This window comes from Paroedura picta, chromosome 1 (genome assembly GCF_049243985.1).
Source record: "Paroedura picta isolate Pp20150507F chromosome 1, Ppicta_v3.0, whole genome shotgun sequence".
Taxonomy (NCBI): Eukaryota; Metazoa; Chordata; class Lepidosauria; order Squamata; family Gekkonidae; genus Paroedura; species Paroedura picta.
Window position 1 is genome coordinate 57,258,119 of NC_135369.1, and position 12,287 is coordinate 57,270,405.

Here is a 12,287-nt window from a genome sequence, read left to right on the forward strand (position 1 = left end):
TTTAAAAGTATACTGGAAAGGAAATTTTACAGGAGTGCACACTTATATTATGAACCTCTTGTGGCGGAGAGTGGTAAGGCAGCAGACATGCAGTCTGAAAGGTCTGCCCATGAGGCTGGGAGTTCAATCACAGCAGCCGGCTCAAGGTTGACTCAGCCTTCCATCCTTCCGAGGTCGGTAAAATGAGTACCCAGCTTGCTGGGGGGTAAACGGTAATGACTGGGGAAGGCACTGGCAAACCACCCCATATTGAGTCTGCCATGAAAATGCTAGAGGGCGTCACCCCAAGGGTCAGACATGACCCAGTGCTTGCACAGGGGATACCTTTACCTTATACTTATATTGGCAATATGGACTGGTGCAGTATATCGAAGCACGGTTGGTATTTTGATGGAAGACCACCAAGAAAGACTTTGCAAAGGTGGGCAAAGCCATATCACCTCTGTTTAATCACTTGCCTTAAAAACTGTAAACCATAGCATTTTATACACAGAGAAAGACTTCTCGCACATGGATGAAAACAGAAAGCTTATGTTTTAGTTTGCTAGAAAATACATAAAGCTGACTGGTCACTATATGGCTAGAGCTCAGCTTTCTTTGCGATACAAGCACAGAACTTTGTTCCTGAACAGCTTGGGCACACTAGTTTTCACATCCAAAACTACAAGTATATTTAATATTTAATGTGCAAGAGGTGCCTGCATCCAACTCAGCTCTACGCAAGTACACTTGAAAATAAGTCCTACTGAGATCAATAGGTTTTATCTCTAAAAAAATGTACACATTACTCACATATTTATAATATTAATTTTAACTTCCTCAAAATGCTCATTATTAATCCCAGATTACGTTAAAAACCATTCTCTGTGCCTCACAGAAGGGAAAAAAGGCAATTTTATATTAGTATAAAGAGTATTTTTTCCAATGCCGCTTTCAAAAATCAGATGTTTCTGCTGAGCAGAAGTGGAGCTGTATTTTTAAATTAGCTGTATTGAATCTAGATACCATAATTCACCAAAGTGCACAGCTGCCACTATTGGGGTCAGCATTTCAAAGGCGCTGAAACCCAGCGGCCCCTACTTTTCTCAATGGGAGCTGCAGGGTGCACAGCAATTTTGAAAACCTAGCTGCTGTGTTACCAAGCATCTACACAGGATAGCTGAGCAGTTTTAGAAATCTAGCTGTATAGCCAGGTGCTCACAAGAGTGTGCGAGTGTGTGTGTGTGTATTAGAAGGGTTGTCTGAGATTGTCAGAAAACAGATCTGGCTTGGAAATTCATGTGCTGAGAGAAAATCACACAGAATATTTATTAAAGAAAAATGCTATCTCACTTTAAAGTCATATTTTCCTGAGAGACTAAAATTACTTGAGTCAGATAAAATACTAATTTATTACTGGGGAGTAATGAGGCCAACTCAGAAACTGTCATCCTAAGATTTTAGATAAACAATATGAGCAAAAATTCAGCCCACTTCCACACTGCAGCACAATGGGGGTAAATGATAGGGGGAAATTGCCAATCCCTGAAACAAATATGCGCGTTCAAATTTACCTGTCACCATATGAAGTCCTATCTTTTTCCTCAGAGAAAAACATATACGTGTGTGTACCAAAAAACACCAAACGATAAGTCTAAAAATAGATTTTTAAGATGACATGAAGCAAACCACATTATCCTTAAAGCAATGTGTATTTTAAAAGTTCCTCATTTTTCAAAAAATATATTCTCAATATTCTAACAACTGTGTTTTGGCACTTGATTGTTTGATTGAATTTTATGGCAGAGTTGTGGTGAAAGACTATAACTCTCCAACCTATTCAAGGCCACTTTTCCATTTTGGATATCTTCCCCCCTTCCCGCCACCATTTAAACTTTGGATAACACTGCATTTACTTTTACCTTTTGAAAGCCATGTGTTATACCACTTTTCTCTCTAATACAACCGTACAAGTTTAAATTTTTTCTACAAAACAAAAAAATCTGATTTGGTTTATTACTACTGAGAACAACAACAATGACTATCATGCCACCTCAGCCAGTTTGCTGGAAGGATTATATAGAAATAATATATTAATAATAGTAAATAAAATTATCTTAATAAATATATGTTATTTCTAAACTGCCAGCAGCCCAACCTAGGCTGTGAAAACACAGAAGATTGGACCACACTGTAAAGCGTCTCAATCTAGATTATCCAGGAGGAACTGCACACAAAAGGAAGAGGAACAGAGTGTAATAGAGGTTACTCACATCTCTGCAGTAACTGAGCAGAGCCATTTACACAGCCCCTCTGGTCAGTGTTTAGTAAACAGGGTGTGTATGGTGATCGAATGTTTCTATTTGACTGTCCTTGTAAAAGAAAGGCAGGGGTTCTGTTTTTAGTGCACACTTTGGGTCAGTGTTAATCCTGTTTTATGTTGTTCACACCTGCTGCCGCCCAGCAGATTGCTGATGGTTTATGGTTTGTACTGCTGCAAGTGAATCCCAACTAACCCCGCCTAGACAGTCAACAAAAGCCACTCTGCTGAACCAAAAACAAAAGGAGATCCCAGTTCAACAGCTCTCTAAAGCAGCGTGCCTGACACTCATGCCTGTAATATAAAAATGTAAATTGAACAAACACTCGTTGCTGTAAGAAAAATTAAATGCCCCTTGAAATACTACTAGCTGTTACTGTGATGACAACCTTTAAAACATACATTCGGCACAATGTCTTTGATCCTGCTCTGCATAAGAAATGTCATTCACTTCCATGAAAAAAAAATATTTAAAATAATTTTCCTAAGGCCAATTATATATGACTCAAATCTATAAATTCTAATTTTTTTTTGTTGTGGTTTGAAAAGAAAAGAAAAGGCAGTTTTAAGTGGCATTTGCACTGCTGTAAATATACCCACCCTACATAAAACCAACATCGTTTTCAATACCAATCAGACAAGTGTTGTTTGATGTTTAAACTGTGGCAAAACATACACCCTGTTCTCTGAGCCTAATTCTATAAGATTTCAAACATATGCAGCAAATGATAAAGTGTTGCCAGTTACAGGGCAAAGTTTTACACAGTATTATCATTTTAAGCATAGGAATTCAAGTAAAACGCCACTGTCCGATGGGCATGCTAAGAGTCCCCCAACTTCTGTTAAGGTGCACACCACTTCAGCAACAGCCATTCAACTAGACATTTTCCACTAATTATTATACCTATAAAATGTATGGGGAGGGGTTGCCCAGGGTAGCATGCAGCAGTTTTTTGCCCGGTGATAGGCAATGATATCAGTTACTTGTGCCTACCATCCTACAATGCTTTTGTAAGCAGCACACCATTGCCCTCTATGTTGTCTGGCTGAGAGCCCATGTTGTCTGGTCCTAGTTATCTACTGCCAACAAAATCTACTATTTATTGTTACATCGACATTGTCACAAATCACAATTTTATTTTGCATACCAAGCGTCTACATTTTCAATATACTTTTCAAAAGTTTGCATATTATGACTATTTCTGCCAGAACAGGGCATCTTACTTACTTCCACATGGTTCCATTTCCCTCAGGTAGCTGACTACCAGGTTCACAACTGACTGATCAGAATCCATACAGCACTGCAGACTGAAATTAGTGCCACCATCAAGACCAAGACTGCCGTCTGGCATGATCTTAGAAGCAAACCCACTATTGTAGTCTGCACAGGGGGCAGGAATGTGTTTGCGCAATCTCCTCCCAAGGCACACTGCAGCAGCAAAAAGAATGGAGAAGACTACCTTAACCCATTTCTTAACCATTTTAACCCTGGTCCGATACATAATCAACTGAAAGGAGCAGATCTATTCAAACGGTTTTAGCAGATTTCATACGCCAACACAAACGAAACATAAAAGCAACACATTTGCAAAAGGGACATATGGACCCAATACATGCTTGAAAATCTCTCCTGCATCTCTACTGTGACCACTGTGTGGAATCCAGCCTTGCAATCATCGACTGAATTCTCAACATTTTGTAACTTTATATTCTGTAAAAAAAAAAAAGTGTATAGTAAAGAAAAGCCATTTTAAAAACTCACTATTTCTTAACAGTTGAATCATATCACAACACAATAGACCATATTGTATAGTTGCACATTTTACCCATGTTGCCATGTAATAACTTACCGATCGTATGTTATTTATGCCTTAGTAAGATACTGTTGATTCCCAAGCTCTGAAAGAAAATAGCGGTGTGCCCTGATGCCTTCAAGCACTGCTTCCAAGTATACCTGCTTCAGGAGAAGTTAAGACTACTTTATTTTGATTGCAGTGTTTTCCTCAGGCAGAGAATTTTATTTCAGTTTGAATCTTTAAACCATTACATTTTCAGTGATGCATTTTTATATTTACAGTTGACATCTTCACAGAAGAATGGAACCTCTGAGCAACAGCTCAAAAGCATGAAGTTTGCCTCAAGTAACTACTTAAATTATTTTACACCCAAATGGAGCCAGTTGTTTTTAGCTAAAATTTGATAAACCTTTCAACTGAAGACCTTTTCGTTAAATGAAGGTCTCAGTTTGTGAAAATAAACTTGCCAATGAAATATATATTTTCCCACACAAAAAGCCTATTGAAACTTAGAACAGCTGAAGTGGTTTATCAGCTGTCAACATTTTACTCTTAAAGTTCCTCACTATGTTAAAGATACAAAACAAGGATGCCTTGATTAATCAAACAGTATTGACAGAAGTAGATAACTGTGATCTCACTAGAGTAAATCAATAAAAATCCCAAATCAATCTATTTGTTTCTCACAAAGCCATTTATCAGCCAGAATACATTAAAATTAACTGCCTGCATGAAGAGAAGTATAGTGTTAGACTATGTTGTAGAAACAAGCACAGAATCTCTAAACTTCATTTTTTTTTCCTTCCCATACCTGGTGTCTTTTGAAAATTAATTGTGGAGAAAGAGTTTATGCTGTCTTTTGCTCCACTTAAGTGATGCCTCTGGTATTCTTGAGACATATACATTTTTTAAAAAAATGGTACACTCAAGTGTTTCCCCATTTTGCAAATCCTGTATGGTTCTCTTGTTTAGTATATATTTTAAAGTTTACGTTCCAATAAAAATATAGCTGTTAAAACAGAAACAAGCAGCTAGAAAATGGCAATATAAGGGGACTCGCCAAATATTCAGAAGTTTTAGTTTTAAATGACAGTGGTAAGAATTGAATTTCAGATTTATAGCATTAAAAAGGTAGGTCAGAATCATAAGTGAATGCTCACTTTGAGGTTCGCACATGCGTTTAACAGAACAGAAAATAAAACTGCTTAAGACGTCTAAAGAACCTCTGAAATAGATGTACTCCACTTGTCAAAAGAGAGGAGGGGGGCTGTTGCCAAAGGCTCCTTTTTCAGTATATTCACCTATACTTTAGTCAAGGTAATAAGTCCTCCCCTTCATTACTGTATACTCACAAGCACCCTACTATTCAATTTAAATGGAAAAAAGGCATGACATGTCTAAAACATTTACTTTTGCTAATGTAAAAGTGTTGGCATTTTGCTCCATTCCTGATAAGCTGGTGCCAGTGGAAGTGATTATTCTTTTCTTATTCAAAGCATATCAGCAGTCGAAAGCACTCTCAATCTTATCAGGTGTATGAACAGCACATTTACTGAAAACAGTTTGTCCAGCTTCTCTCTCTTTCTGCCAGGCTATCTGATAAATTCAACTAACTAACTGTATTTACACACAATCAAACATAAACTGTATCTTCGGACAACTGCTGACTGATTTCACCATGCCACAGGTTTGCTGCTCAATATTAGCAACACAAAAAATGGCAACAGTGTGCAACTGCAACCAATTGGAGATCTCCAGAAAACCAACACTGACACAAAAAATGATGAAATGCAGATGATGAAAAAATGACAGAACTTCTTGGGCAAAAAAAAAAAAATCCACAAATATTTACACCCCAATAATGTTTTGATTTCATAGTTTAAGAGTTTTTGAATACTTCACACATCCCTCTGTGTGTTGCCTTTCATTTACTGCCTTGGGGTTGCATGCCTCCTTAAAATAATCTTTTTGATTGTCGAGTAATCATTTTTAAAAAGCATACACTTCCAATTCGGGATAGGGTATGTCCCAAAAGTTGCTTAAAAGCATGTTAAATTTGACAGTTAATTATACAATCCTTGCCCTACAAATGTATTTGTGTGTGAATGTTCCCTTCTACTTCCACCGACTTATTTTGTTGAATACCTCTTAGAAAATGCAAAAGGGCTTGCACGTGCTACCACCTGAGCCCATCTTGTGGTCCTGCCTCAATTCCAGGAACAGAATGAGCCACCGTCTAGATTTGTAGGAAAACAATGAGATGAATTAAGCCAAGTCTGCCGTGCTGTGTAATTCAACTGATTGTTGCTTCTCCATCTGTGAAGCCATGGTCCCCATGACTGATGGGACAGGTGTCACTCAGACAAATGTAAACCATGGCAGGGGATGTTCAATTCATGCTAATATGACTGAACTCCCACTGTAGAATATCAGCACCTGCTGTAGGCAACCAGCCTCTAATATGAGAATGATTGTGTCCGGTAGTTTTTCTTTAGATACTGGCAATTCTAACTTCCAATGCTACTGTTTCTGGGAACACCTTGTTCTTTTTTTTTAATGGTATTTCATGCCATGCCAAAACACTTGATTTTTGTACTAGGTAGATGGTTGTTATGGAGGTACTTTACAATGATGGAACAATTATTTTTAATAGAAGCTATATTTCATTAAACTGTGTGCCAGGACACATCTTTTTTGCCACAAGAATTGTACCTAGTGTCTGTTTTCATTCATTACAATTATTTGAACACTGAATCCATTATAACATTTCCCAGATTTTTTTCTAATAGATCACAGTTACTCAAATGGAAGATGACCCTGAATGTAAAATGACCCTCCCTACGAATGTTATATACATACACAGAAAAATCATTAAACATAACTGTAACCTACATGTGAATATAAGGTTACACTCTCCCCTTTAATGACATACCTGTGTGTGTGTGTGGGGGGGGGTTGTGGTCTTGTATTTGAATACAATCTCCTGGGATTCTATTTTTATTTTGAGGGTAGTTTCATTTATTTATTTCTGGTTCTTTGAAGACTTTGCTTAATTTTATGGACTTGGTTCACTAACCAAGATGCACCAAGTTTGCAATAATGATTTTCTGATGTGTATTTTGGATACAATACCTTCTTCATTTCACATCACCTGTGAATATTTAATAAAGAAACAGAACCTTTCACTTCAAATTCAAAATAAAATCTACAACAAACCCTTAAAATTATGAAGCATAGAAATGTCTTAGAAACAAATAAAAGAGGCAATGCTGTACACACACATAAAGGTCAATCTTTGCTTTCTAACAGCGTATCTATAAACACAGTGTTATTTTGAATACCAGTTTGAAAAAGAGACTTAACTATCTTGCCGTACTGTATACAGTATCAATATTTCACTAGCTGTTTAATATACCAAAATGCAAGGCAAAAACATTTAAAACAACTGATAAGAGTAGTGTTCTCCCCCCCACACACACACATATTGTTTGTATTCGATAATTAGGGAAGAAAAGAACATAACAGAAATGTCAGAGAGCCATTTTCTCCTCTTCCTCGTACCCTATGGGGAGGAATGCAACTATTCTGTATCTCAAAGTATTTCATGTGGCTTTTCTCAATTACATTTGCTAGTGTCTTTACATTTCTATGCATTTCTATGGTCTAAAGAGATAACAGTTTGAATTTTGGTCGTTGGATTTCTGGATGGTTATCTATGCATTTGTTACACCAGCTGAAAACCAGCAATCAGTACACATGCAATGTGTTCTCATTCTAACTAGCCACAACCATCACTCTCTGATCACACCTATTAAAATCTCTTTGTAGCCAATGCAACATCTTGCGACAGCTTGACCAGTTGTTTAAGGAAAGGATGTGTGACAGAGCAAAGCTAAATCGACACATCTGTGATACTTCTGATGCCCCTCAGCATGGCTAATATTAATTTGTTTTCTTTGGCTAGGTAAGTGCTGCCAAAACATATTACATATGGTATGTAGTTCCAATCAAAATGATGAAAAGGAGATGTGCACTTTTGTCTCACGCAAAACAACATGAAAAGACACAGAACAGAAAGTGAGATCGCAGTCAGCTTGCAAACCAATAATGGTGAGAAAGACCTACATGGATTTTGCTTTAACGTTTACTTCCATCGGGACTTTGAAGGAAAGTCCCTCTGATTTCAGTGGCTTCAATCCAAAGAGCTCTTTTCCCTAGGAGAAGACTTTATCTGTGGTTTTTGCGGATTTACCCTCCTCCAGTTCGCAGCCTCCCCCATAACCACCAAAAACTGGTTGCAGATAATTGAGGGACCTCCCAGAGGGAGTTTTTTGGTGGCATGGCAGACAATGGGAGGAGGGAGTAATTCCCCTCTACATACAAGTGCAGTATTCTCACTCATGCAGCAAGATCTACAGATCAAAATTTACTTCCAACTATACATTTTTTAGAAAGATGCCCTAGAAAGCTGTTCTGCAAATTCCACCACCCTGAATTCTCAGCTTTATAGCTAGCCTTATTTTCAATGAATTAAAAAACCCATCAGATTATGTGGACATACAGAGAAATGCATTGCAATCATATTTTAAAATGCATAAGTATACATGCAGAATTCAGCAAAATAATATCTAGATTGATTTGTTTGTTTGATGAAGAAAACTCTTGAAAAAATATAATTCTAGAACACCAGTTTGATGTAGTACAATAAGAGCCACATGTACAGAGAAATTAAAGCAGAGGTCAGTGGCACCTTGATGACTTACATAATGTATTCCAATGTAATGTTTTGGGAGTTAAGAGTTCGCTTCACCAGATCTTGCAGAGACGGGAGGGGAGAAAGTATATGTATATATTTCTGTTTGGAGAGCGTTTGGTAGGAACGGGTGCACATTTTCATGGAATACCTTTTTTTTTCCTTTTAATACCACAGCTTTTAATTTGGTTTTAATGTCTTTTCTCCCAAACCTTACTTGGCATACATATTTGTTCTATACAAACCAATAATCAGTGATGGAATACAAGAAAATGTCAAGAGGAGATAGACAAATTCTAAGTAAAACTTTTCAAAAAATTAAATAAAACTTAAGAGAACTGATTTTTTAAAAAAACAAACAGGTATTACTACTAACTTGTTCTAACTGAAGAGGAAAATCAATTCACGTTAATGGCACAGATATGCAATATGCTATGTGAACAAATGTTGCTATCTTAAGCCCAATGATTCACACCTATCCTGCTAAAACGTAATAATTGTGTGTGTGGTGTGTGTGTGTGTAGTTTTAAGGAATGATTAGATTCCCATCTTAGTTACTACGTAAAAGTATCATAATCCCTTAAAGAATTTTTAAAAGTTAAGTTTTATGTTTAATTTTTACCTTAAAAAAAAATTGGAGGAACTGGAAAGAAATTCATTACAAAAATTTTTTTTTTACATTCCAAGGAGGTCCAAGTTTAGTGCAAAATATAAGAATAGGAAAGCAAAGGTATAAGTAGTCTGTGCTTTTTATAATGTGTGTTTACAATTAAATGGGATTTCTAATTTTATCTTGAGAGAATTATACTTTTAGTATTGAATTAACCCTATGTCATAAAAGCTATGTTTTACAATGCAAACAAAATCCATGGCTCTCATAAGTGATGCAAAAAGAAGTTTACAATATATTATTGTACTTTCTGTTATATGGACATGAAAATGACGACAAGCTGTAATATGTATTCAAAAGAAATGCATGATTGAATGTAAAAGGAATTCAGTGAAACTGAGTATCTACATTTATTTCCTTTTTCCAAGGTTACCAAAATTAAGGCACTAACAGTCCAGAAAAATGTTTATAGGTGTATACTATATCTGGAGTATCAGTAATTACAATATATTTAATATATACCTTTCGTTCATAAGGTACATACGCATACACAGCCACTATTGGACGGTATTTAAAAAAACACAACCCATAATTGTTTTATATAAATCTAAATAAACACTAATAACTCTCAGCCAGGAAGCCAAATTTCCAAAAGCCAACACCCCCTTCCCCAACTATCCAAAGGGGAAAAGTAGAAAACGTGTAAAATGAGGATGTCAGGTTACCAGAAACTGCTGGTTGTCATTCCAGCACTATCAAACATATACACATGAGTATGATTGGAGACAGAGAAGCTAAATATTTCACTGTCAGAGCATGTCGAGAAGTGCAATTCATTTCTCTCTCATGTGCTTTAGGACAATGACAATTTAATACAAGACTAGTCGATGTAAAAGAGATAAAAACCAAACCAGCCCAGCATAATCACGGATTTCCTTCTGAGAGCTTGCTAGGGATAGAAAGGCACTAGTTAGAGATCAACATTTTATCGCGCACACACACACACACACACAAGAATCTATCATGAGGCAGAGTCCAAAGCATAAGCAAACTGAGTCGCTTTAAACTTCCAGCGGGATGTATGCTGGCTCATTTTACCACAAGTTGCTTATGTCCGGCACCTAAGCGCTTTTACTGATTTACAGCAGGCTAACAAGAATATTTATAAAAGGACAAGGGTTTGAAGAGTGTCAATAAATATTGGTGTTGTTCATTTCTATTTGTTTTTGCAATGAGATCAAAGCCAAAAGGTCACTGTGCATCAGAAAGAGTCAATACCAGGAAGTCTGCCAGGCTATTTAAGCATGCTATTATTAAAAATTAGAATACAGCATCAGATTATTAAACTTGAGTTTGTATATATCGCTAGCCTGTGTTTTAAAGGAGAGGCTTCAAAAATTGTTTTAAAAAAACTACAAACAAGTTACCTTCTGTGTTTGATATATAGCACCTATGTATTTTAAAATTAATTGCAAAAGTGGGGTTTGGCTAATGAGGCGGTCCTTATCTTTCCTCAGCAGTCCAAGAGGAAGTTTTTTTTAATGGACTTAATATGCTTTTCCTTTCTTTAAATACCCCCAAATAACATCATACCAGATGAAAAATAACGGCATTCATCTACTGAATTGTCACCCCCCCTTCAAAAAAAAAAAACCCACAGAGGGCAGACTTAATTACATCTTTATTATTCTAATTTTTTAAAAAATAGGATACCTTTCCTTTCAAACTTCACATTCTTGATGTTTAAAGAAACTAATAAATGTATTACTAGGATTTAGATTCCTGAAGAGTCCGTTCATCGCATGTCTTTTTAAATACAGAAATATCTTAAACTAAGGGCAGCTTTATATGGGATAGCAAGTCAGGTGGGGGGGAGCAAAAATAAACTGTGGAAAAAATGATCATTCATTCAAGAGAATTAATGGGTATCCACAAGGGCTTTGCTAATAACACAGGTTAATTACTGCTGCAACAAACCAGGCTCAGTAAATAAAAGAGCAGAACCATAAACACATTAAAATGAGCAACCATCACTAAAAAAGGTGTCAGACCCAGAAAATAAAAAGCTATCAGAGCCATTTCAGCTCTAGATCCTTGCTCTATCTATCCAGTTTGAGAACTTGCAGTAAAGGTATATGAACAACAGACATCCAAATTGGAAAATATTGGTGGTGGTGGTGGTGGTGGTGGAGGGAGGAATGCATAGCAAGGCCCTTGTTGGTATACATGCAATGAGTGAACATGAAAAACAATCCATTAATTCTCATTTTTTCATGCTCACATCTTATGTATTTAGGTTAGGGAGACAGCACATTTTAATTTTGCCATGCATGCTGACTGCGTATTAGATTAATACATACACACACATTCACCCACATTCACCCACAGATATTTATGGAGCAACTATCACTTCCATTATATACGGAGACTTCACACCAAGGAAACTAACCCACACTTCAAACATTGCCCATATTTTGATAACAAAATTTACTGGAAACAAAAGAGGGGGGGGGGCAGGAAACAGATGAGAACCTCTGGCTATTTAAGAGCATTAATAAATATGAAGAAATGGCAGATTCTACAAAACAGCTCTCAAATAATATTTTTACAATTATACCTTGTCTCTCTTAGCTCAAGTTTCTTTTGTCTCCTAATTTCTTACATCAAACACTTAAAATTGATTTTTTTTCCCCATTCATCCTAAATTTCTTGGTATCTGGATATTTCCTCTCATGTATAGTGGGGCGGGAGTATCCTTTTAGAGAATGTGTATACCCCCCTTATTTTAGCACTGTTGCATTTTAATAAGATAAGCATGGAAGAGGTTGA

General features: G+C 36.5%; 1 protein-coding gene across 10 annotated transcripts in view; it reads right to left on the reverse strand.

The window, feature by feature from the left end:
- ESRRG (estrogen related receptor gamma) overlaps positions 1-12,287 on the reverse strand; it is a 619,420-nt gene that overhangs the window by 243,106 nt on the left and 364,027 nt on the right. The window contains exon 1 of one of the 10 annotated variants that reach the window (XM_077339340.1): positions 3,528-3,636. The exons of 8 other annotated variants lie outside the window; for them this stretch is intronic. In XM_077339340.1, the coding sequence (XP_077195455.1) occupies positions 3,528-3,535 (8 nt within the window). In that variant the 5' untranslated portion in view covers positions 3,536-3,636. Of the gene's footprint in view, positions 1-3,527; positions 3,637-12,287 lie in introns of those variants that run through there. One more of the 10 variants, XM_077339324.1, reaches the window with a different exon arrangement.